Source organism: Bufo bufo, chromosome 4 (genome assembly GCF_905171765.1).
Source record: "Bufo bufo chromosome 4, aBufBuf1.1, whole genome shotgun sequence".
In the NCBI taxonomy this organism is placed as follows: domain Eukaryota; kingdom Metazoa; phylum Chordata; class Amphibia; order Anura; family Bufonidae; genus Bufo; species Bufo bufo.
In genome coordinates, this window is record NC_053392.1 from 491,169,878 (window position 1) to 491,195,083 (window position 25,206).

The following is a 25,206-nucleotide window of genomic DNA, read 5'->3' on the forward strand; positions in this document are numbered from 1 at the left end:
ACTTTAAAGATGAACAGGCTTAGTACAGCACTGAACAAAATATAAAATAAAAACAAAAAAACTTTTGACACTATGGGAAATTTATTAAGGCCAGCCTTGAGTACGCCGTGATGCCTCTTATTAAATTTGGCGTATTTTTCACTGTCTGTGTACAAGAAATTAAAGAGGACCTTTCAACAGAATAAAACATCTAAACTAACTATACAGACATGTATAGCGGCGCCCAGGGATCTCCCTGCACTTACTGTTATACCTGGGCGCCGCTCCGTTCGCCCGGTATAGCCTCCGGTATCTTCATAGTTAGGCTCCACCCAGGGGAACCTGCCGGCGTCTCTTTCTCCTATGCTGTAGCGCTGGCCAATAGCAGCGCTCAGCTCATAGCCTGAGAGTTTTTTTTCTCTCTCAGGCAATGAGCTGAGCGCTGCGATTGGCCAGCGCTACAGCATAGGAGAAAGAGACGCCGGCAGGTTCCCCTGGGTGGAGCCTAACTATGAAGATACCGGAGGCTATACCGGGCGAACGGAGCGGCGCACAGGTATAACAGTAAGTGCAGGGAGATCTCTGGGCGCCGCTCTACACGTCTGTAAAGTTAGTTTAGATGTTTTATTCTGGTGAAAGGTCCTCTTTAAATCTATTCCAGCCAGGAGCAGGAGTAGATTTCTGGTGTAATTTGCACCAGCTTTCTGCGTTAGTCTGTAAATGATTGTCCAAAGATCTGTAATTACCTTATAATTACAGTTTTCAATAAAATGTAAGCAGTTATTAAAATGTAAGCTGTTATTGTGCTATATATTTTTTTTATGTAAAAAATATATAGCACTGTAAATCTGATGGTCAGCAATATATAACTAAGCTAAGCAAGTTTTAGGCAAGAAATAAATATATTTCCTCATTTCCCTAGTTCTCCTCTGGCCCTTTGTTTATCTGCAATAACAACAATCTCTGAAGTTTTCCTCATGAATATTTGTGCCCCTCCCCCCGCTCTGCAAAGGGAGAGAATAAAAGTGCTGCCCTGAGGGAAACGTCTGACTGCTGGGATACTCAGCAACATGTTGTATGTGTAATCCTACAAGCCCCAGCTGTACAATGACACTGCTGATACACACAAGATCATCCCCCTACCTGTTCTTGTGCAATACTCTGCAAATCTCCTCCAGTCTGTCAGCTCTATGTCTGCAGAATGAGTAGGGCAGATCCTGTGTCTCTTCACTGCCTGCAGCTGCTCAGCAAAGCCTCTAGCCCTGAGTCTGTGCTGTGATGGTAGAAAGGGGTTGAACTTTCCTGAAGAATCTAGTGGGAGGGAGACACAGGGCAGACAGGAGCAGCTCGGCCAGTGCAGGGGGGCATGGCCATCACAGTGACGTCTTGTGCACAGACACAGACCTGCATTCCCAGGCTTGTGTACCAGACATCATCAGAGCAAGGAGAGAAGCTGACATCACAGGTCATGTGACCCTCAGTGAAATCTGAGAAAGGAGCCACTGCAGATGAAGTAAGTGAATTGTAAACCCCTGACATTTGATTAGTTAGAAACATACAAAGAACAAAAAAATAACTCAGACAATCACTTTAACGTCCCATGTCCCTTAAAAGACCATTGCTATGGCTTGTCTGTCTTCCCTTTAGTATAAACAGAAGACAGAGGAACATTAGGCTTCAGAAAGAGGAGGCGTGTCTCTCAGTAATCCAATCTGATTGGCTGGCAGGAAGATGCTGGCTACAACAAGTGTGTATGGGAAGTGAGGGAAGGCAGTTTTGGCCTCGGAGAACTGACAGAGGAGCCATCTTGAGAAGACCCTAATATTGCAGAGGTTAAAACAGCCATAACTCAAACTAAAAGGAAAATAGCGGTATGTGAAGAAACTAAAGATCGCTTCAGGCATAATGTTGCAGCAGCAGTAACATATGCTAAAATAGATTTTTTGATGAAAACATGACGGTTACACTTTAATATATTTCCCCCTATGGGTTTCCCTATTGGTATGCGAGTATCAAGTACTAATCAAGTTCTGTAGAGCTGTTATAATAAGGATTGAAGGGGTTATCCAAGACTGTAACAGACCCACCAGAGTGGCCGGCCTGCTGGCCGCGCAGAGATGGAGACCAAACCCAGCAGCGGGAACCAGGTAAGTATGATCACCACAGTGGGCCGGCCAGCTTTAACACTGATTATTCTGTAGCAGCTCTACAGATCATGATTAGTGCTTGATGCCGGCATGAGGAAAGCCATAGGGGGAAATTTACTCCTGTTTCTGAAAAGTTATGGAGTGTACTGTTAAAAATGAGGAATCATCAATGTAATTTGAGACACCGCAGCAGCCTCTCTCAGCACTTCACTTACAGAATACAGGCTGCTGTAACCTGGCTCCTGCACTGAGCTGGCAGTACCTGCAGGGCAAGAAATTCTAGGGCACGCTCCTTGTCTAATAGTGAGCAAAATATTTTTTCAGTGACATCAAGTGATAAAGTAAATGTACAAATTCTGGTCCTTCCAGCATAGAGTAATGTAACCCAGATAATATATGACGACAACTCAGTATATAATCTTCTTCAAGTTGTATCAGGTGCACAGGATGAAGGGCTAGTGTGTCAGCTGCAACCAGTGAGCACAGGAGGAATGGAGGGCATCATAGGTTCTACTGGATCTTCACAACAGTACCCGGAGGGCAATTACTGGTTCCATTAAAATATTATACTAAGATATGTCAGGTTTGACAGTTGTTTAGTAAAATCTTTAACTTTGTGAGAACTGGTAGAGACTATGGGGGAGATTTTTCAAAACTGGTGTAAAGTAGAACTGGCTTAGTTGCCCATAGCAACCAATCAGATTCCACCTTTTATTTTCCAAAGGAGCTCTGAAAAGTGGAATGTGATTGGTTGCTATGGGTTTTCCTTTACATCAGTTTTTTATAAATCTCCCCTATATATTTTTCTTGGTGAACTTAAATGGGGAGAGTCCATCAGAGGAAAAAAAATACATTGAAAACACATGTATGCTACACCATCACCAAATGCATAAAAAGATAAACCCCAAAGCTTTAACAAGCCATTTACACATACTGTATAAAAAGACTAGGTTCATTCTAGGTGATAGATTCATTTGAATGTTTTCGTGGCAGGAACACTTTAAAAACCATGAAATGAAGGGCACCACATGTCGAGAATGAAGCTGCAGAAAAGCCCTGTAACAAAATTCTCCTTGAGAGAGATCTTGTGATTTCTGGATAAGAACCTTCATTTACCTTTTGCTTTCTGACGAGTATTGAAGTTGGCATATCAATAAAAAAAAGTTGAAAATTAAAGATTACAATCTGCGGCAAAAGGATATTTTACATTAGGCAGCTCTGCTTGGCATGTCACACGGCTCGTTTCTCACTTGTTTCCTTTCATATAAAACAAAGTTTTATATGAAAGGAATGGATGTTTGCTTGATGCTAGGGCCAAGGCATAACAAGCAAGTCAATGTGGAGGATGGTGTACAAGTGATATGGAGAATTGCTATAGTTCCTATGATCTAAAGCTTTTCACATTTTAATAGAATTGTTCAAGACCACCCATACAGCCCCCCACCCACTTAGTAGTTATGCCCCCTTCACAATACTTATACAACATCAGTGCCCCTACAGAGTAGTTATGCCCCCTTATTGCCCCCACACTGTTGTTATGCCCCTGTAGTGCCACCACACTGTAGTTATGCCCCCTTAGTGCCCCTACACTAAGGGTTCCTGGAGAACTGGGGTGACTTCTCTGTCAGCTACAGGCTCTATTGTAGGGATGGGCTGCACCTCAATGGGAAAGGTACTACTGTTTTGGGGAGAAGACGGCTAGAAAGTTGGAAGAGTGTTTAAACTAGGGATAGGGAAAGGGGGGTAATAACATTATAGGAGGGGATGTGCAGATAGTGACCTCAGGCAAGGTAATGGAACTAGGGTGGGACTAGAGCAGTTCAAAGGGAAAGATGTAGGGTACAAAAACATCCAAAAACCTTTTAATTGTATGTATACTAGAGCCAGAAGCCTAACTAATAAAATTGGTGAACTGGAATTGGCAATGTCTGAAGAGAACTTTGACATAGTGGAAATAACTGAGATATGGCTGCATGATGGCTATGATAACCGGAGCGGTTAACTTATAGGGTACAAGATCTAAATAGAAGGATGGCCCACAGTACTTAACCATACTATACTACAGGTATCTATTAACCAACAGACCTAGAACAGAGGTGAAGGATGGAGACACCTGGGAAATAATGACCATAATAGGATAAACATACACAATGTATCGTTCGGTAATGCGGGAAACAGAGTGGCAGTGCGCGACGTCCCATATAAATATCATAATAGGATAAACATCCAGTTCTCATTAAAAAGGCTGTTTTTTCAGGGAGGCACAAGAACATTGAACTTCCGAAAAGCAAAATTTTACTAAGACAAAGTCCTCAAAAATGAAAATACAGCCACAAAATGGGAACATTTTTAAAGCATCCTAAATTATCATTGTGAGAGATACATACCATATAGGAATGTAAGGGTCAAGAACAGAAAAAAACAATGTGGATAAATAGAAATGGAAAGAGGACAATAAATAACAAAAGGAAAGCGATGTAAAAATGGATAAAGACAACCAAGCTGGAGATAGAAATGCTTATTGCCAAAGAGAGTAAAACTAACCCTAAAACGTTCTTCAGTTAGATAAATGGTGAAAACGTTAAACCTGAAAGTGTTGGCCCTTTAAAGAGTGATGAGGGAGGAGTTGTAGACAGCCATGAAGACAAACAAATTAATTCAATGCTTTTTTCTTCACTGTATTCACTGAGGAAACTGAAATGTCAGCTGAAATAAGGGTGTTAAAGTAAACTCTCGATTAAATGTGGCTTTTCTGACCCAAACAGGAGTGTAGCAGAATCTTAAAGGGAACCTGTCACCTAAAAAACGCATATAAAACTGCCAGCATTACCTCATAGTAGCCCCTAGTCTGTTAATAATCATATGTTTGATGGTCCATAGGTTCAAAACACAATGTTTTAAGTGCCATCAGCGCTATCTTGCCGGTCAGCTTGAAGTCAAGGGGGCAGTGGCTTCCTTGCTTCACGTCAAGGTAAGCACGCCCCCTAGCCGTCCCTCTTTTGTTCGATTGACAGCCTGCAGTGCGGCCGGGATCGCATAAGTCTCACACATGCGCAGTGCGCCGCTGGAACCCGGCTAACAGCGGCAGCCGTACACCAAATCGCACCTTACCAACGAGCGCACCGCGCATGCACGAGATTTATGCGATCCTGGCCGCACTGCAGGCTGTCAATCTAATAAAAGAGGGGACAGTTAGGGGGCGTGCTTAACTTGACTTGAAGCAAGGAAGCCGCTGCCCCCTTTACTTCAAGCTTACCGGCAAGATAGCGCTGATGGCACTTAAAACATTGTTTTTTGAACCTATGGAGCATCAGACTAACCGATCAAGCATATGATTATTAACAGACTGGGGGCTACTATGAGGTAATGCTGGCAGTTTTATATGCGTTTTTTTTAGGTGACCGGTTCCCTTTAAGAAGATTAAAACAGAAAAATCACTGGGTCCAGATGGCATACACCCCCATATCCTAAGAGAATTGATAGAGAATGACTCTATATTGACAGGGCCTGTTCCACAGGATTGGCGCTTAGCAAATGAGGTGCCAATATACAAAGAGGTCAAAAACATATTCTGGAAACTTTAGGCTGGTAAGTTTAACATATGTTGTGGGTAATCTGAGTGATGTCACCCTGGAGTTATTACTAGGAGATCATGATAAACTTTACATCCAAAGTCATAAACTTTACCTGCTGCCGCTCTTCCGCTATCAGATCCAAATCAGCGCTCTGTTGCCATGGCAACCAAGCAGCTGGTGACATGGCGGGAATTCTTCCTCGGTCGACGAATTACAGCACAGAAACCTCTGGCTTCTAGTGGAAGTAGCTAATAGATGACATCTGGATTCTGCAGGTCTGTTCTTCTACTTATATATACCTACAATGTTGTTCACTCACAAACAACGACACATGCCCAAAATATTCAAAAAATATAAATCCATTTTATTGCATAAAAAGTCCATATACATAGCATATGTCCAGCGTAATCAAGATATAGATATGTGCACTATAAAGCATAAATATCACATAGTGGCCAGCCTATTATACCACATGGGTATGTCCCACAATATAGGTATATCCCCATACAGAGTACATATAGCTAGGGAATGTGTAATAACACTAATAAGTGATGCTGACCCAAAGCAATTATTCAGCAAGGGCAACAAAAAATTATATATAGTAATGGGGTGGGGAGGACGAAAGAGAAAACCAAAAAATAAGACACCAACAAAGCAACAAAAACAAGTGAAAACAGAAAAAATTATGAAAACTGGACATGTGTAACATCTGTTTGAGGGTAGTAGCAGCATAGGTTAGGTGATTCTGGCACATTTATACATCTATTGTTTCCTCTTCATTCTTATTTTTATATTGTGATATGCTATGTATATGGACTTTTCATGCAATAAAATGGATTTATATTTTTTTTACTATTTTGGGCATGTGTCGTTGTTTGTGAGTGAACAATATTGTAGGTATATGTTGGTTATTCCATTTATGCCTTGATTTAATGTTGGTTTATTGAGGCCTGTTTCGGTTCAGTTCTTCTACTTAGCCCAGCAGGCATGATGATGCTACTGCATCGGACATGCTGGTGATAGCACAGTCAGAGAATGAGGCCTGGGCTGTAATGGATGGCAGACATCTATTATAGATAGGGCCCCCCATACCGCTGCAGGCTTCACAGCAGCCACTACAGCTGCTATGGTGGTAGTTCTGCCCCTGATTGGGGGGGTCGCACTCCTGCAAACTTAATGTGTGCAAAGATTATGCCAGCGGCGCTGCGAGCCAGACACACATAGCCACAGCAGCTGTAATCTGAAGTGAAGACCTTCAAAATTAACAAAAAAATTATACCACTTCTAAACCCCTAACTGGTACTTACAGATTTCCATTATTTTTACCTAGCGACAACATACTCTGCTTATTTTGTGAGTTGCGAGTTGTGTCTCTTTTTCTGGCCTGGAAACCGTGTCTGCCCCTCTGCAGGGGGGAGACAGACACCGCCTCCTCCTGCAGAGAGAGGCTAAATGGATATTGCGAACACAAGCCTTAGGGGAATTGGGACTTAATGATAGGAACGATCTAAGTCCTTTTTTGTAATACCTTAGTATGTCAAGTTTTCTGCTGCTAAATTTGTGTATGCTCCTTGGTTTTGCACTCACATTGTTTTTATATGTATCCCCGTTTTAGTCATCTCCTTGATGCTGGCGCAGCCTGATCTGTCAATTTCCATGACAGCGGCCTGCGCCAGTATTTAAAAGGAGCCATGCGTAAACACGCATTGACGCACAGCCAGAAGAAGCGCATTTGGCGCGAAACGGCCGCCGCTGATCAATGCGTGTGTTTTGAATTGTCCGCCCCCTGCCTGATGTAGTTTTGGATTAATAAAGTCGCTGAATTGATTCCACACGGGTGAGTGCCGCTGCTTTGTTCCGTTCTACAGTACCTTTATCCTTGCATCTCACTTGTACAGCTGAGCACCGCCAATCGTGTCTGTCCTCCACAGCCACACACAGCGTCTAGATTCTCGTGCGCCCAGCCGGAGTAGTGGTGCCGCCCCCTACTTCATTTTGTTACAATACTCTGCTTATTTGGCTGGGGCGGTGACATCACGTCAAATATGCATGATCACAGCAGCCAATCTCTGGCCTCTTCGGTAAATAGCTGATGCCAGTGATTGGCTGCAGTGGTCACATGCTGTCGACAAGATATCACCACTACACTAAACAGAGCCTAGTCGGGAGAAACAAAGCAGCAATGTGGGATCTGTCAGGAAAATAACACTCATTTATTTTTTTACAGGATCCCACGTGTTGTCTGGTTTATTCCTGAAACCAGACAACGTCTAAGGCCAATCTAACCAAATAGTCAATTTCCTAATAAACAGCCATCCCTCCTCCATAATCTCGACTAAGGATGAGAGAATCGATTTTGGATGAAACATCCAAAGTCGATTCGCATAAAACTTTGTTTCAATACTGTTAGAATGTATTGGCTCCGATGAGCCGAAGTTATTACTTCGCGAAGTCTCGCGAGACTTTGGATAATAACTTCAGAAATTAAATCATACTGTAAAAAAAAAAACATTTCCCGAACTCTGGTTCAGCGTATATACGTTTTTTTACTGGACTCTTCACGATGGAAAAGCATAGGGTACTATACTTTTGTATCACTTTTATTTTTCAAAACGTATGTAACGGTCAAAAGAAGATGTGAACCACGCCTGACTGTACTCCGACTATAGTGAACAATATGTTCCCTCAGAGAGGTTGACCTCCAAACCAAGTTGAAGATTCTATTCCTACCAAAGCTAGAAGCCCTGAACAATCTATCCACTTACCCTACTGTTTTTCAAATTCCTTAAGAACATCCTTATTTAAAAAACATTTTTTTTCCATAATGGGTGGATCAGCCTGAAGCCAATATTTGGCAATAACTCACTTGATATAGCATTATAGCAAATGCTAGTCTTTCCACTGCATCTCTCAGCAGATGCCTTACCATTGCCTAACAATCCCCCTTTTGGTTCCCTTGGAACCCAAACACTAAATATTCAATGCACTAAATCCCTTACTTCCCTCAAAGGCCGCTGAGAGAACCAATGGACCAAAACATATATTTGAGGTCTGCCATCTCATTTAGACACTTGGGGCCATTTTCTAAAAAGGCTTAGTAGTCCTTTAGACTCAAGAAATATATTATATAGACAAAAGTATTTAGACATCTCTTAATCACTGAATTCAGGTTATTATTCTGTCCCATTGCCTCAGTTTTCTAAAATCCAGCACCTAGCTATGCAGTCTAGCTTTACAAACATTTTACAAACATAACGGGTTGCGTTAAAGAGCTAAACAAATTTGAATGTGGAAACGTAATAGGATGCCACCATAGAAACAAGACAATTCCTGAAATTTACTGTGAGTGGTATTATTACAGAGTGGAAGCATTTCAGAACCACAGTAACTCAGTCACGAAGTGGTAACGTAACAGAGTGGGGTCGCCAAGCGCCGAGGCGCGTAGTGCATAAAAGTTGTCAACTCCAGAGATCCAAACCTCTTCTGGCATTAACAGCAGCACAAAACTGCACACCTGGAGCTCCATGACATGGGTTTCCACTTCCAGAGCTGAGCAGTTGCATGCAAGCCTTACAACACTATGCACAATGCAAGTTCTAAGATGGAGTAGAATAAAGCATCCAACTACTGGACACCAGCGCAGTGACAACATTCTGTGGAGCGACGAATCACTGTTCTCTATCTGGTAGCCTGATGGGTTGGTGAATGCCAGGAGAATAATACATGCCTGACTGCATTGTTCCAACCATAAAGTTTGGTGGCAGGGGGAAAATACTATTGGGTTGTTTTCAGTGGTTGCCATAAGTAGTACCTTAGTTCCACTAAAGGGACATCTTAATGCTTCTGCATAATAACAGGTTTTGAATAATTGATTGCTTACAAATTTATAGAAACAGTATGGGGAAGACTCTTCTCTGTTGCAGCATGACTTTGTCCCAGTACACAAAGCAAGGTCCATAAAGTTGTGGTTGGGTGAAGTTTGGAGTGGAAGAACTTAACTGGCCCACACAGAGCCCTGACCTCAACCCTATCGAACAACTCTGAGATGAACCACAACGGGGAATGCAAAGCAGGCCCTTTTGTCCAACATCACTGTATGACCATTCCCAAAAAAGTGGAAGTTGTTTTAGCTGTAAAGGTGGACCAATTTCATACTAAAACCTATGGATTTAGAATAGGTTGCTATAAAAGTTCTTCTGGGTTTAAGTGTCTCAATACTTGTGTCCATATAGTTGTGACCCGTTTTGGGATACATTAAGGGACAGACTTCTTGGTGATACTACCACCTCTTCCCTATATAATTCAATATTCTAGCCAAGATTTTCAGACTGCCACCATGCCAAGTATCTGATTAGACAGACAGACTAATCAATCTTTATCCTTTGGACTAGGCTACAGTATAGATTAATATGTTTCAAGAGATGAGAACTCCAGGTAATCTACACAGTCATACTTTTTAAGACTAGGATTGCCCTAGGTATTCCAGATAAGATTGAATAATAAGACAGTAATGCATTTGAAACCAGGGGAAGAGAGTTAAATAAAGTGAAAAAAATAAGAAACTTGAAATTTTGAAGCTACCTTAAGGGAGAATGTTTTGTACTTGCTGACCTGGAAATATGAAGTGAGTGGCAGTCACCTTAATTACTTTCTACTGAGGCAGACTAGCTGGGTTCCTTGGGATATAAACTTACAATAACATAGAAAGACAAGGATGTAGAAGCCTAGTGCCATTTTAATGATGTCACCATCACATAAGGCCAACTAGAAATCCGACTAACCACAAATCTCTCAAGTGAGGGCTGCCAACAGTCATGTTTGGAGCAGGAATACTTAAGCCTACAGATGCCTGATAAAAGGATGGGATCAAAGGAATTTGTTCTAATTATGGGCTCTGTAGATTTATCTAATTAAATAGAGACACATGCTTTTCTAGGATACGATTCAAATTTTTATTAATGTGCCAACATACCATAAGAGCAGCCAGTGCATAACTTTCATAAAAGCCCTGGGTTTGATTTCTTCAGATTAATACCCAAGTCATTTCTGACAATACTTTCACTTTAAAGGGAGTTTCCAGAATAAAATAGGTCATAAATGTTTGAATAGTGGGGGTCCGACTGATGCGCCCCAATCCATTCATATTTTATTTTTTATTTTTTTACAGAGGAACAGTAGCACCATGCATGCCAAAATGTACAACGTGGCGACGTAGACAGTACTATAAGCCTCAATGAAATGTAACATGGGATGCAGAGAAATAATTAAGTCAATTAAAATAGACTCAGAGAATGATGGATTTTTCTTGTCCATTTTTTTTTTGTTTCCTCTTGCCAAAGGCCTGCCCAACTAAATGTGCATATGAATCAGAACTAATAAACATATATCTTGGTGACAGTTTGTCTCAGCGCCACCGTAGGCCAATGCCATCACAAGTGGGGAGGAGCCAAATAAATGAATTTTAAAGGGATTTTCATATTGATGGCCTATCCTCAGGATAGGTCATCAATATCTGATTGGTAGGGATTTGACTTCCGGCAAGCTTCAGGAGACTGTGGCCTCCTCGCAGCTTACAAAGCCTTGCACTATCCATTTGTTATCGCACATAGGCCATGTGACCGATGAATGTGATGTTACATGGCCTATAAAGAGGCCTAAGCGCTCACAGGGAGCCGCATCCTCTTCATACTGTCCTGAAAATAGGCGATTAAAATCAAACTTCTGGAACACCCCTTTAAAACTGCTAATATTGCACAAATCAGTAAATACATACAAAATGCATACCTTTCTAAAGATAGTACCAATTTAAAAAGAAGTTAAAAAAATAATAATAATAATAATCTTCAGAGTGAATTATATCTTGTAAATATCTATCAAAGCAAGTTCAACTTAATAAACCCAGCCTGAAAAAAGTTCACGAATGTGTTGTCTACAAAATCATCACAAACACATATTGTGAACAGAAAGTGCAGTGGTGAATGTATTTCTTGTACTTTTCTTTATCAAGGCTGTCAGACCTAAACTTCAGAGACTTATGGTCCACTGCAACTTGTATAACTGCCAGAGTATATATCATTCCTGATTTCAAAAGAAATATGTCTCCAATGGTTTGCAGATGACATAATGCTTTAGAGATAGGAAGCAGTTTACAGTTCACAGCTGAGGACAATTTGCTGCTCTCTCTCTCTCTCTCTCTCTCTCTCTCTCTCTCCCTGACACTGTTTTTCAAGGTCTACGCATTCTTCAATATACCCTGGATTTTTCTCAGGCCAAGTCTGCAGACAAGGGTGGTGGGCGGGGGTCATGTTTACGGAAATGGCCGATCGGGCAGCACTCTGCTGATTTCATGACTCCCATAGCTATGCTGTTTGTGTAGCATCCATTAGAGAGGCACCTGCCCACTTCTTCATGAGACAATACATTACCAGTAAGGCCAAATTGGCCCAACCACGCTGCTGCTGGCAAGCCCATGGATTAATTGTGTGTCCATTGGCTAAAGAGGGTGGAGATGGTCTGATCATGATGTGTGCGGCTGTTTGCCCTTACCCTAGAGGACACACGGAGTCTAACCAGCACACTGTGAAAAGTTAGTTTTATGATACCCATGTATGTGAATTTCCCCTAAAAGTCTTAAAAAAAAAAAAAAAAAACTGTGAGAACAGAGCAAGGTTGGAAAGACTGATAAATGTATTTTTAAATAGGTTGTGGGAGAATCTCTAACAGGAAGGGAGTTGACCTGCATTTTACAAGTGTATACATATATCATTTAGTACATTCTACTGTCAACAATCTGCTTCATCTCAACTTCTAGATTCCCCATTCTGAAATAGTTTGATTTTAACTTTTGTCTGGAATCAATCCTCATTTAGAAGAAGTCATTGTGTAGATACATCAACAGCCTCAACATCTCTTTCAGCAAGAGAGGGCAACCAGTTTTGATGCTATTATGGCGAGTCTCTAAAAATTTCTTAGAATCATCTGAATGTATTTTGTCATCAATGCAAAGTACAGGTGCAAAGAAAATAGCAAGCAACCCAACAAAGTTCTATCTGTAGACAAGTCCATAATTTGATAGTCAAGAAACCACCATGATTCACGATACCAAGAAGTACTCATAAGGAGGAACAGGCAAGTTAACAGGAATGAAAAAAAAGAACAGTGAGTGTAGGGTAAGTCTAAAGTCACCCAATACCGATGGGGTCACAAGTTACAATAGAAAGCAATAATTAACCAGACTCCATGACAGAATACATAGTTTGGAGTATGCTGGATTCCAAGAACAGCATGTTTGGGAATGCTGCAGGGCTGGCATGACAACCAATAATTGGCTGAGCAGGCACCGTCATGCATTTCCCGCATATTAAGAAAGGATCAGGAAGCAGTGATCAGAGGGGATCAGTACCAGTCGGATCAGGGGTGACGGGGTATCCATGAGATGAATATCCTGTCTTTTACTTTCTTATCCCACTCTGAGCTCTTTCGGATGAATAGAATTACAACCAAAAATTGTTCATACAGGTTCACATTACGCAATGTATATATCTATGTTGAGGATCCATGACCTCTCTTGCAGACTCAGTTAAAAAAAAAGTATGAAAAAAGGAGCAGCATGCTGCACTGTTTTGTCTGGTAAATTGTTGGGTTCCCCGATAGAATCCTGAAGTATCCCAATGGGGACAATGGGGTCCATCGGGCTCAGTTTGTTTCTGTCATATGACAGTTCCAGCGTTCAGTTTTATTCTTTTTCTGTTCCTAGAACTAAAAAAAACTAAAAAAACTTGCAGATGTGAACATAGCCCAAAAGTGTTGGGCAGAGATACACACAACACTACTGTATACCTTGTAAAATATAGTTGCCACCGATGTCCAAATCCCATTGCACAGAGTGTCAACTATGGTAGGGAAGACGATGTAAGAAACAGCCAATGAATCTGAGCAGAAACAACAGGATATCTTTTTGCACCACGTAGGATTTGCTACACCTTTTAAGTTTATTAACACATCTCACAAATACTTTCTAGAAGGATGGATACCTATAGAAAGGTAAAGTATTCTAAATAGATAAACAGTAAGAAAACATTCTAGGGAATAAAAAGCAGCACAATAAATCTCAAAAGTTTCTCCAAACATAATTATCTCAAAGAAAATAAAAATGGGACAAAAGTAATTCAAGTGTAATCTTCAGAATGGTCAATGTCATCACCCAACACTGTTCTAAGAAGGCGAGCAAAGCCTTTATGATAAATGCTATCGGAGCTCTCCATGCAGACACAACCTTGTATTTGTAACCATCTCTTCACTTGATATCTATCTGCACATATTCTCCATTTATCCATATAACATCCCAGGAGGAAAGTCAGACAACACAATGCTATTCGCCTCTCCGGTTTCATTGTGTGCACAGCGCATGAGAGATGTTGGATGAAACACACAATTAAGTACTATCCGTATTTATAACTGTAACCCTATAACAATAGAACTGTCTGTTTTCCAGCATTTGAATTAAAGTTATGATTAAAATCACTTTCAAGAATGCTGGATCATATTATTTCCTCTTTCTTGTCTCTATAAATCCTTCGTCTACCAAGGACTTATGTTTTTCATCACCCAACCTTGTCTGCTCTCCCTCCACCTACACAAACACTTTGGAGCATTCTTCTTATTCCTATCACCTAAACTTCAAAGCGTAACAATGTTTTAGGAAAACCTAAACTCCCTCATCGGAATTTAATCACGTTTTGTAACACTGCTTGCTTCCTATCCACTCCTTTGCCCACATTATTCTTCCATGTACAAATCTCTAATCTTATACACCCTAGAGTTTCTTGTAAAAGTCAACCAGAAAGCTAAAAATAAAACATTTCTACACATCTGACGGGAGGTTTTATTAGCAGATACTACATGGTAGAAAAATGTATAAAAATAAAATCAGTATAAATCAGAACTATAAAATGCGTGTGTAAAAAGAATGTGATAAGTAAGTGCTCTTTACATGTGGGACTGCTGAGAGAGATAGAGGGAGATAGATAAACGTATGATAATCGGGTTTCTCAAAAAAATTATCAGGTCTCAGGTCTGAAAAGAGAGATCTCCTATGCAAGCAATGAGATGGATGACTGTATTGTAAAAGATCAGCTACATGGTACAGGGAAATGCATGGCAAATAGTGAGCAATCAGAACCCCTTTCTGTACTGATGAGGAGCAACAACTCATAAACAGTACTATCCCTAAAATGTTACTTTTGGTTTGGAGGATAAAGAGCTTTTAACGACGACTCAGGTCAATGGTTAACAGGAGAAGTGTCACTGGAGAGACAGTATCTTCTGTATCTTTCGATATAGGGTGGTTTTGCATTCTTTTCTTGGTATCCTTAAAGGTGTTGTCTAACTTCATATAGTTTTGAGTGGAGCCTATGGAGGGAAGCAAACTTACCTGCTACCTGACGCTCAGTTCCAACTCTGTGGGACTACTGTGAAGACCACTGTGCTTTGTTGCCCCGCAAATAAACTTCCAGTATGCAGGGTTTACATGTGGAGATAGAAGTGCTGTGAAGACAGTGGTAGATCCACAGAGCTGGAACCAAATGTCCCTAAACAGGTCCCACTGAGTGGGGGTATTTAAAAAACTATTTGTAGTTATACAACCCCTTTAAATGCTCTCTACCTTTTAGAATTAGCAGCTTTGTAATTAATTTGCACAGACCATAGGAAAAACTATTGGTATTCCACGCTAGGTAACAGGACAACTTATAACATGTAAAGAGGTAATCCTATCACTGTGCCTACACCTGCAATCTGGAAAACTCAAACTAACTTAGTATAAAATAATGCGTCCCAGGAAATTTCCAAAGCAAACTAGATCAACTAAAAGATTTTTTTATAATTTAACTCTTCCCATTTTGAATGAAAGTACCGTAAGCATGATGCGTCTTTCATCTGCTGCACTAAGTTTTCTTGGCTGACTACTAGATTAATAGTGTCCTCAACGTGGCCAGGATTAATAGTGTCCTCAATGCTAAGAAATACAGGCAAATACTTATCCATCATGCAATAACATCAAGGAGGCGTCTGATTGGCTCCAAATATATTCTGCGGCAGGACATCTACTCCAAATATACAGCCAATGTCATTAAGAACTATCTTCAGTGTAAAGAAGAACAAAGAGGCCTGGAAAGGATGAAATGGCCTCACAAAGCCCTGATCTCAACAAAGCCAAGTCTGTCTGGGATAACATGAAGAGACAGTAGGATTTGAGCAAGATCCGTGGTTAGTTATCCAAGATGTTTGGAACAACCTCCCTGTGTACAAGTGTACCTAGAAGAATTGATGCTGTTTTGAGGGCAAAGAGTGGTCATACCAAATACTGATTGGATTTACATTTCTCTTTTGTTCATTCAGTTTGCATTTTGTTAATTGATAAAATTAAACTATTAACACTTTGCACAGTACGATATATATATATACATTGGCTGGCGTAGATTTCAGTGTTCTTCTACGTCAGAAAAGTGGTGAGGAGGGCGGAGAGACGGCACTAGCACAAAATTTTTAGCAAATGTGCAATGGAGAAAGTTGTAAATGCGACGTTTGCGACTTTTTCACACCAGAAAACTGGCATATGTTAATGATAAATTCCCTCTCTTTGGCTTTTCTTACTTTGTTTGCCTAGACTGTTATAAATGGATATCACTGCAATAAGTACTGCTTCCTCACGTTATCACATCACAATTAGCATTCAGAATACAACCTCATTTTATCATCATCAAAAAAGACAGTTCCATCATTCACCACATATCAGACAAGTACAGCAATTCCAGCTCTCAATATAAATAAGGCTTTTTAAGACACCTCTAGATATTATCTTCAGGTGGCCTCTAAGTAGACAGCTAAAGGCGTCAAGGTACAAGTTCATTCACAAATTTAAATGGCTTGTTCAGAAAATATCTTCAGTTTTCTATGACGCCATTTTGTTGAAACTTACCTTCACATAACAGTAATCTAACTTGCTGGTAAGCAAGATATAAAATTAGAGACAGGTGCAAATTTAAAGGGGTTGGACGGTTTCCTGTGTTGATGACCTATCCTCGGGATAGGTCATGACATCAGATCGGCGGGGGTCTGACTCCCGGCACCCCCACCGATTCGCTGTTTGAAGAGAATGAAGCATTCTTCACTGTTTACTTAGGCTACTTTCACACTCGCATTTGGTGCGGATCGGTCATGGATCTGCACAGACGGATCCGTTCAGATAATACAACCATCTGCATCCATTCAGAATGTATCCGTTTGTATTATCTTTAACATAGCCATTGGAGGACGGATCTGTTTTCTATTGTGCCATAGAAAATGGATCCGTCCCCATTGACTTACATTGTGTGCCAGAACTGATCCGTTTGGCTCAGTTTCGGCAGACGGACACCTAAAACACTGCAAGCAGCGTTTTGGTGTCCGCCTCCAGAGCGGAATGGAGACTGAACGGAGGCAAACTGATGCATTCTGAACAGATCCTTATCCATTCAGAATGCATTAGGGCAAAACTGATCTGTTTTGGAGCAATTGTGAGAGCCCTGAACGGATCTCACAAACGGAAATCCAAAATGCCAGTGTGAAAGTAGCCCTACTCGCCGTCAACATGACAGTGGCGAGCAAGAGTAATTGCAGCTCCTCAGTCCCCATTCACTTCAATGGGAAGGAACAGCCGGAGTGTAACTGTGCAGTGCTCTCTTCAAACTGCCGATTCCCAGCACCCTGCCGATCTGATATTGATGACCTATCCTGAGGATATGTAATTAATATAGAAAACAGGACAACCTTTTTAAAGGGATTACCTTGAGATAAGGACTCATGGCCATTTAAAAAATAAAGTAGTGAGACAATAGACCTATGGCATCTAAAAAAAAGCCAATGCCACTGCCTTTAGCTTCAGCAATCAGCAGGAGTCTCAGTGGTCAGAAACCCACCAAAAAATCTGTAATTGTCACGGCTGTGTCATGGTCTGGTGATAGTGGATCGTGACACTTTAGCCGTGCATGCTTGTTGCCGGTGGCTATGTGTAGTTTTTAGCATGTTTCCACACTTCCCCTTTAAGGTGGTTGTCCCTTCCCATGCTGGTGAGTATGGGGCTAAAGTGTGAGCAAGGTGGAGCTGGGTGTGGGTTCTTATAGTACTTGGGCTTTGAGCCTGAGGTTAGTGGGACTTCAGCTTCTTGTGGAGCTGGAGTTATGCTGCCATCCTGGACCTTACCATCTGTCCAGTTTTAGGGCCACCTTGTTGGACATAGATTGTCATCCATTACGTATCCTCCATTTTTCCTACCTTACCTGTGTTGATGTTTGGTGTGGGTTTATGTTCAGGGTGTGGTGTACGTCTTGCTATTGTTTCATGTCTGGTCTTTTGGTGTTGTTCGTCCAGCATGTATGCAAGGCGTTTCCCTGTGTGTTGTGCCTCCTGTGAGGGGGCTCCTGGGTTCTTTGGCTCCTGGGTTCCTCGGAGGGGAAATCGCATTGACCACCTGCCTGCGGAAGTGGGCTCCAGGGTTTCCCACTAGTCAGTAGCAGTTGTTGTTTCATCCAGTTGTTGTGGCAGGTAAGTGCTGTTCTTCCAGTGTGTGTTGTGTGCGCTGGGTGCTTACCTGCCAATCTGATTTATGCTACTGTCTGTCCCTTTCCTTGTTGCTAGACCTGCCGGAGACTCCGGTTCATCCGTGGATGAACAGGTCGTCTCCTAGCCCTGACATTATTACCAGGGATCTCTAGAGTTAGTAGGGCCCGAGGTTACGGGTATGAGCCCTCCTACCATTAGGGTTCGCTCATACAGATAAGAGGTCAGGGCTAGGATTAAGGGATGTGTTAGAATGTGACCTGCTCCCTTTATTCCTGTTTCCAGGCCTCGTGGCATATCCCGCCAATCTACATTGTACGGTGTGGAGTTTCCCCCCACTCCCCAATGTGACAGTAATGTCATAATCTTGTGATATAACATCAATGTGTTAAGTAGGTAAACACCTTTAAGCGTTATTTAAAGAAGACCTTTCATTGTTTTTTATTAATTGAGCTAAATACCTTTACTTGCAAGGTACCCCCCGCTGATGCTGCCACCCTGCCTGATTTTTTAAAATATCACTCCTGCGCCCCGCTGTGTTCCCCCATAGTTTTCCTGCTCGGTATGCTAATATTGAGCATCGGTACAGTGAGGAGGAGAAGCCAGGGTTTCTCAATGGGCGTCTCCTTCTCCTTGGCTGTGACGCTCTCCGCTGTGATTGGATCGTGGCACAGCCAGGGAGAAGGAGACGCCCATTAAAAAAAACCTGGTGTCTCCTCCTCCCTTTACCGATGCTCAGTATTAGCATACTAAACAGGAAAACTACGGGGGAACACAGCGTGGTGCAGGAGCGATATTTTAAAAAATCAGGCAGGGTGGCTGCATCAGTAAGTAACGGTATTTATCTCAATTAATAAAAAACAATGAAAGGTCCTCTTTAAATTAAAAACCAAAAATGTATTTGACTGAGCTCCAAATTCAAGCTAATACTATGGCTAGATCGGATAATTCTGTATTTTTAGAGGTAGTGGAAGACAACAGAGCACGGATCCACAAATGTTCCTATGTGACACATGAGAAATGTATGTATACAATACATACACCTAAACTGAATCTTGAGAAAAGCTCATTACAAAGCCAAAATGCTGCACACATATAGGGAATAAAGCCTTTTTTTTGCATCGAATCTTGGAAGCCCTGATATTGCTACTTGCTCTACTGGTGAGAGTTCATACAGGGAATTGATTCTGCCTCAACAGTGACATGCATCCAGCATACAGTTTATTTAGAGAGTGCTATATCCTCATATTTGTAATGCATAAATATGAGTAACTAACTGGTTGAACCAACTATTTTGTCTGCATTTTTGTAAAATAAAAGAGTTACACTAGGTTTCAAGCTTAAACAAAAAAAACGTATGTCATCCTCTGGCAATGATATGGAGTGCCAGGCAAAGTACTAACCTGCATCTATGCTGGTCTGTGCAATGGAGAACAACTCAGGAGAACGCTCCTCCAACAGCTGTTGGTGAATATTCACACATCTTAGGGTCCACCAAGGTAACATCTGAAAGGAGAGATGGAGGCATTGTTAATGATGACCCAAAATGTGCAAAATGTAAGGGCATAACAAGAAAAAAAAGCTGTAGTAATAAAATATATGTGCATATAAAGACCGGTACAATGACAAAAGATGGTAAATACAGTACCAGATGGAAATGAAATGGAAAAAGAACACCTAGAGAAAGTTAAGATAAAAAGCGTTAGGGTGTCACAACTCACATGTAGTGTTCACAGTTCCAAGATCCATAATTTACATACTGAATAGATGCTCCAAAGACTTTCTTTTTGTCTGGTATCACTGTTTTTCTGACAGCACTATGTTCCGTCTTCTCTCTTACAGAACTGTTGCTTGGGTGTTGTTAAAATGTTCACAATGCTTGCCAGACAAAGGCATGTACTATTTGTGCAATTAACAGACTATGAAAAGGGTCCATCCGTCAAATCTCAGAAAGAGTTGGACGAGAAGTTTTCGTAGCACACCACTGGTGACAACAGTGGTCATAGGAGGGCACTCACACATATAGAGAGGGTTCTGGATGTCAAGACAGACAGATGGATAGCAAGATATAAGAAGAGCTGCTGTAAGGACAGCCACATTATCACAAACTGCCTCTGCAATAGCCCCTGCAATGATCACCCCGACATAAGAAACTGAGTACTCAAAGCAGGACTGCATTCACGCTCTCCACTAGCTCGTTCGTCACTGACCTTTCATCTTTTTCAAGAGTGTCTGCACATGTGCCGTGTCCATTGGAGGCATGAATAGCAAACAGTAGTGTTCAGTGATGAAAGCAGTTTCAGGCCGCATCTACTGGCATTGTGCATACTACAAAGACACACAGGACAGACACCTGGTGTCATGGTGTGGGGCGCCATTAGCTACAATGACCGTTCCTGTCTGGAATACATTGAGGAAACGTTGACCAAGCAGGACATATTGAAACTAGTCTTACTACCTTTTCTTTACTCAGTTTGGAGATGTGGGTTTACAACAAGATAGTAGCTACCCACATACTGCCCAAGATACACAACATGTTCTTCAGAGTATCCAGCAGCTCCCCTGCTTATCAGGCGGCAGGACAGCCTCAACTCTGCTACCACTCTGTAAGAATAGCCTCAAGATACTCTGCTACACTGGTCATCATTTCTACACTGCTACAACTCCATTACGCTGGCCAACAATTTTTCTCTACTACAATGCTGCTAGACAAGCCATCAGGTTTTCTCTGCTATACACCGGCCACCAGTTCTACTCTGCTACAAGCCTGCTATATCAACAGCCAGTTTTACTCTGCTACAACTCTGGAATCTGTCTTCCATACAACTCAACACCATAGGATCTCCAGCCTTGCTGCATCGGCTCCACAATTCCTCTATACCAGAACACCCACTCCACTAAACTGGTTCTCTAACTCTGCTGCACTAGCTCTATAACTCTACTCCATCTGTCTTTCTTTCTCTGCTGCACCAATGCCAATGGACAATACTGCTCAAAACCTGCCCCACTGCACAAGCTACACCACATCAGGTGAGAACTTAACAATGATGCAGTGCCAGATACATCACGCGACAAACACTAACAGTGACTGACAGATCCCACTAACCTATAATGGGGTCCGTTGGGACCCATTGAGGTGTCGGTCACTGCATACATGCAGCGCTATTTTTTCCATCAAATATGATGGTTACTTAGTGGTATCAAAATTGTGTCATATTTGTATACTAAACTATATCGCCTGCTTAATGTGAAACAGTCATTTACAGCAGAAACACAAGACTATGGATTCAGATTTCACATACCCTTAAGCATGGGGCAGAGCATATATGGCAGTACAAACAGTCAATCCAACAAAGTTGCCGAAACTCAATGTGCCAATTGTACGATCGTTTACAATCATGTACATGATCCCTTATACATCTTAAAGAGACTACAGGGACGAGTAGGAAAAAATTATGGGCCAGATTTATTATTAGCTCAAGTCAAAATAATGGAGTGAAAAAGTCGCAAATTTTTGCGTAATCGCTAAAACTGCGCAAACATTTTAAACTTTTATTGGCTCTGCACTATGCTCGCCAGTTTTCTGAAAGTGGGCGTGTTTTCTTATGTAAATGAATCGCTAGACTATTGCGACAATTTAAAAAAAGTTGTTTAATTTCACTCCAGTGAGGACCATGCTTATCTTATGCGACTTTTTAATAGAACATGCAACTTTTTCGTAAAGACATGCGACTTTTGTAAAGCCGCTTACTGAAGGATAAACTGCTACCGTCAAACCACATTTATCACAGTATTAAAGGACCATTAATAAATCTGACTTGGCCAAAAGGACTTTGGACATATGTAAAAGTGGATTGAGATGTACAGTCAGGTCCATAAATATTGGGACATCAACACAATTCTAACATTTTTGGCTCTATACACCACCACAATGGATTTGAAAAGAAACGAGCAAGATGTGCTGAAGGCCTCATGCACACGTCCGTGTTCGGCGGCCGAGAGCGGTCCGTGGTAACCCGGCCGGGATTGCTTCTGACAGCAGGAGAGCACGGCGTCATTGGTTGCTATGACGCCGTGCGCTTCATACCGCCGCTGCTGTACAGTGATACACTCGTATAGATCACGGCCGTGTGCATAAGGCCTTAACTGCAGACTGTCAGCTTTAATTTGAGGGTATTTAAGTGCAAATCAGGTGAACGGTGTAGGAATTGCAGTTTGCATATGTGCCTCCCACTTGTTAAGAGACCAAAAGTAATGGAACAGAATAATAATGATAAATCAAACTTTCACTTTTTAATACTTGGTTGCAAATCTTTTGCAGTCAATTACAGCCTGAAGTCTGGAACGCATAGACATCACCAGACGCTGGGTTTCGTCCCTGTTGATGCTCTGCCAGGCCTCTACTGCAACTGTCTTCAGTTCCTAATTGTTCTTGGGGCATTTTCCCTTCAGTTTTGTCTTCAGCAAGTGAAATGCATGCTCAATCGTATTCAGGTCAGGTGATTGACTTGGCCATTGCATAACATTCCACTTCTTTCCCTTAAAAAACTCTTTAACCACTACAGGACCGCCGTATGCAGGATTGCGTCTTTGCGGCGGCCCTGTTATTCCGAGTGGACGCGCCGGCGCGTCATCTCGCGAGATGCGAGATTTCCTGTGAACGCGCGCACACAGGCGCGCGCGTTCACAGGAACTGCAGGTAATCGAGTGGATCTGCAGCCTGCCAGCGGCGATCATTCGCCTGCAGGCTGTAGATCAGATTTTATCAACCCCTTAAAAAGGTATATTAGACGCTGTTTTGATAACAGCATCTAATATACCTGCTACCTGGTCCTCTGGTGGTCCCTTTTGCTTGGATCGACCACCAGAGGACACAGGCAGCTCTGTAAAGTAGCACCAAACACCACTACACTACACCCCTGATCACCCCATATAGACTCCCTGATCACCCCCCTGTCACTGATCACCCCCCCCGTAAGGCTCCATTCAGACGTCCGTATGTGTTTTGCGGATCCGCGGATCCGCAAAACACATACGGACGTCTGAATGGAGCCTGACAGGGGGATGATCAATGACAGGGGGGTGATCACCCCATATTAGACTCCCTGATCACCCCCCTGTCAGGCTCCATTCAGACGTCCGTATGTGTTTTGCGGATCCACGGATCCGCAAAACACACACGGACGTCTGAATGGAGCCTTACAGGGGGGTGATCACCCCATATAGACTCCCTGATCACCCCCCTGTCATTGATCACCCCCCTGTAAGGCTCCATTCAGACGTCCGTATGTGTTTTGCGGATCCACGGATCCGCAAAACACGGACACCGGCAATGTGCTTTCCGCATTTTGCGGATCCGCACATTGCCAGAACTATATAGAAAATGCCTTTTCTTGTCCGCAATTGCGGACAAGAATAGGACATGTTCTATAGGCTCCACAAAAAACGCAGTGTTTGCCCGATCAGGCCTGATCTTGTGCGCACACTTGCGTTCAGTCCGCCCCACCGCAGTGACAGAATTTTTTTTTTTCTGATCACTGCAAAAACACCGTAAAATCGCTGCGGCGCTATAATAAGATCACTTTTGAGGGGCATGGCGAGTTCATAGAAGATTTTTTTTTTTTTGGCACAAGTTAGCGGAAATAGATTTTTTTTTGTTTTTGTTTTTTTGTTTTTTCTTACAAAGTCTCATATTCCACTAACTTGTGACAAAAAATAAAATCTCACATGAACTCACCATACCCCTCACGGAATCCAAATGCGTAAAATATTTTAGACATTTATATTCCAGACTTCTTCTCACGCTTTAGGGCCCCTAAAATGCCAGGGCAGTATAAATACCCCACAAGTGACCCCATTTCGGAAAGAAGACACCCCAAGGTATTCGCTGAGGGGCATATTGAGTCCATGAAAGATTGAACCTTTTGTCACAAGTTAGCGGAAAGGGAGACTTTGTGAGAAAAAACAAAAAAAATATCATTTTCCGCTAACTTGTGCCAAAAAAAAAAAACTTCTATGAACTCGCCATGCCCCTCACGGAATATCTTGGAGTGTCTTCTTTGCAAAATGGGGTCACATGTGGGGTATTTATACTGCCCTGGCATTTTAGGGGCCCTAAAGCGTGAGAAGAAGTCTGGAATCCAAATGTCTAAAAATGCCCTCCTAAAAGGAATTTGGGCCCCTTTGCGCACCTAGGCTGCAAAAAAGTGTCACATATGTGGTATCGCCGTACTCAGGAGAAGTTGGGCAATGTGTTTTGGGGTGTCATTTTACATATACCCATGCTGGGTGAGATAAATATATCGGTCAAATGCCAACTTTGTATAAAAAAAATGGGAAAAGTTGTCTTTTAGAGAGATATTTCTCTCACCCAGCATGGGTATATGTAGAAAGACACCCCAAAACACATTGCCCAACTTCTCCTGAGTACGGCGATACCACATGTGTGACACTTTTTTGCAGCCTAGGTGGGCAAAAGGGCCCAGATTCCAAAGAGCACCTTTAGGATTTCACAGGGCATTTTTTACACATTTTGATTTCAAACTACTTCTCACGCATTAGGGCCCCTAAAATGCCAGGGCAGTATAACCACCTCACCAGTGACCCCATTTTGGAAAGAAGACACCCCAAGGTATTTCGTGATGGGCATAGTGAGTTCATGGAAGTTTTTATTTTTTGTCGCAAGTTAGTGGAATATGAGACTTTGTAAGAAAAAAAAAATAAGAAAAAAAAATCATCATTTTCCGCTAACTTGTGACAAACAATAAAAAGTTCTATGAACTCACTATGCCCATCAGCGAATACCTTAGGGTGTCTACTTTCCGAAATGGGGTCATTTGTGGGGGTTTTCTACTGTCTGGGCATTGTAGAACCTCAGGAAACATGACAGGTGCTCAGAAAGTCAGAGC

The 25,206-nt window shown here is 42.0% G+C and overlaps 1 protein-coding gene across 1 annotated transcript in view; it reads right to left on the minus strand.

The window, feature by feature from the left end:
* Positions 1–25,206, minus strand: part of TTC27 (tetratricopeptide repeat domain 27) — a 411,030-nt gene that overhangs the window by 325,147 nt on the left and 60,677 nt on the right. The window contains exon 6 of the mRNA XM_040429555.1: positions 19,702–19,804. Coding sequence (XP_040285489.1) covers positions 19,702–19,804 — 103 coding nt within the window. The remainder of the gene's footprint in view (positions 1–19,701; positions 19,805–25,206) is intronic.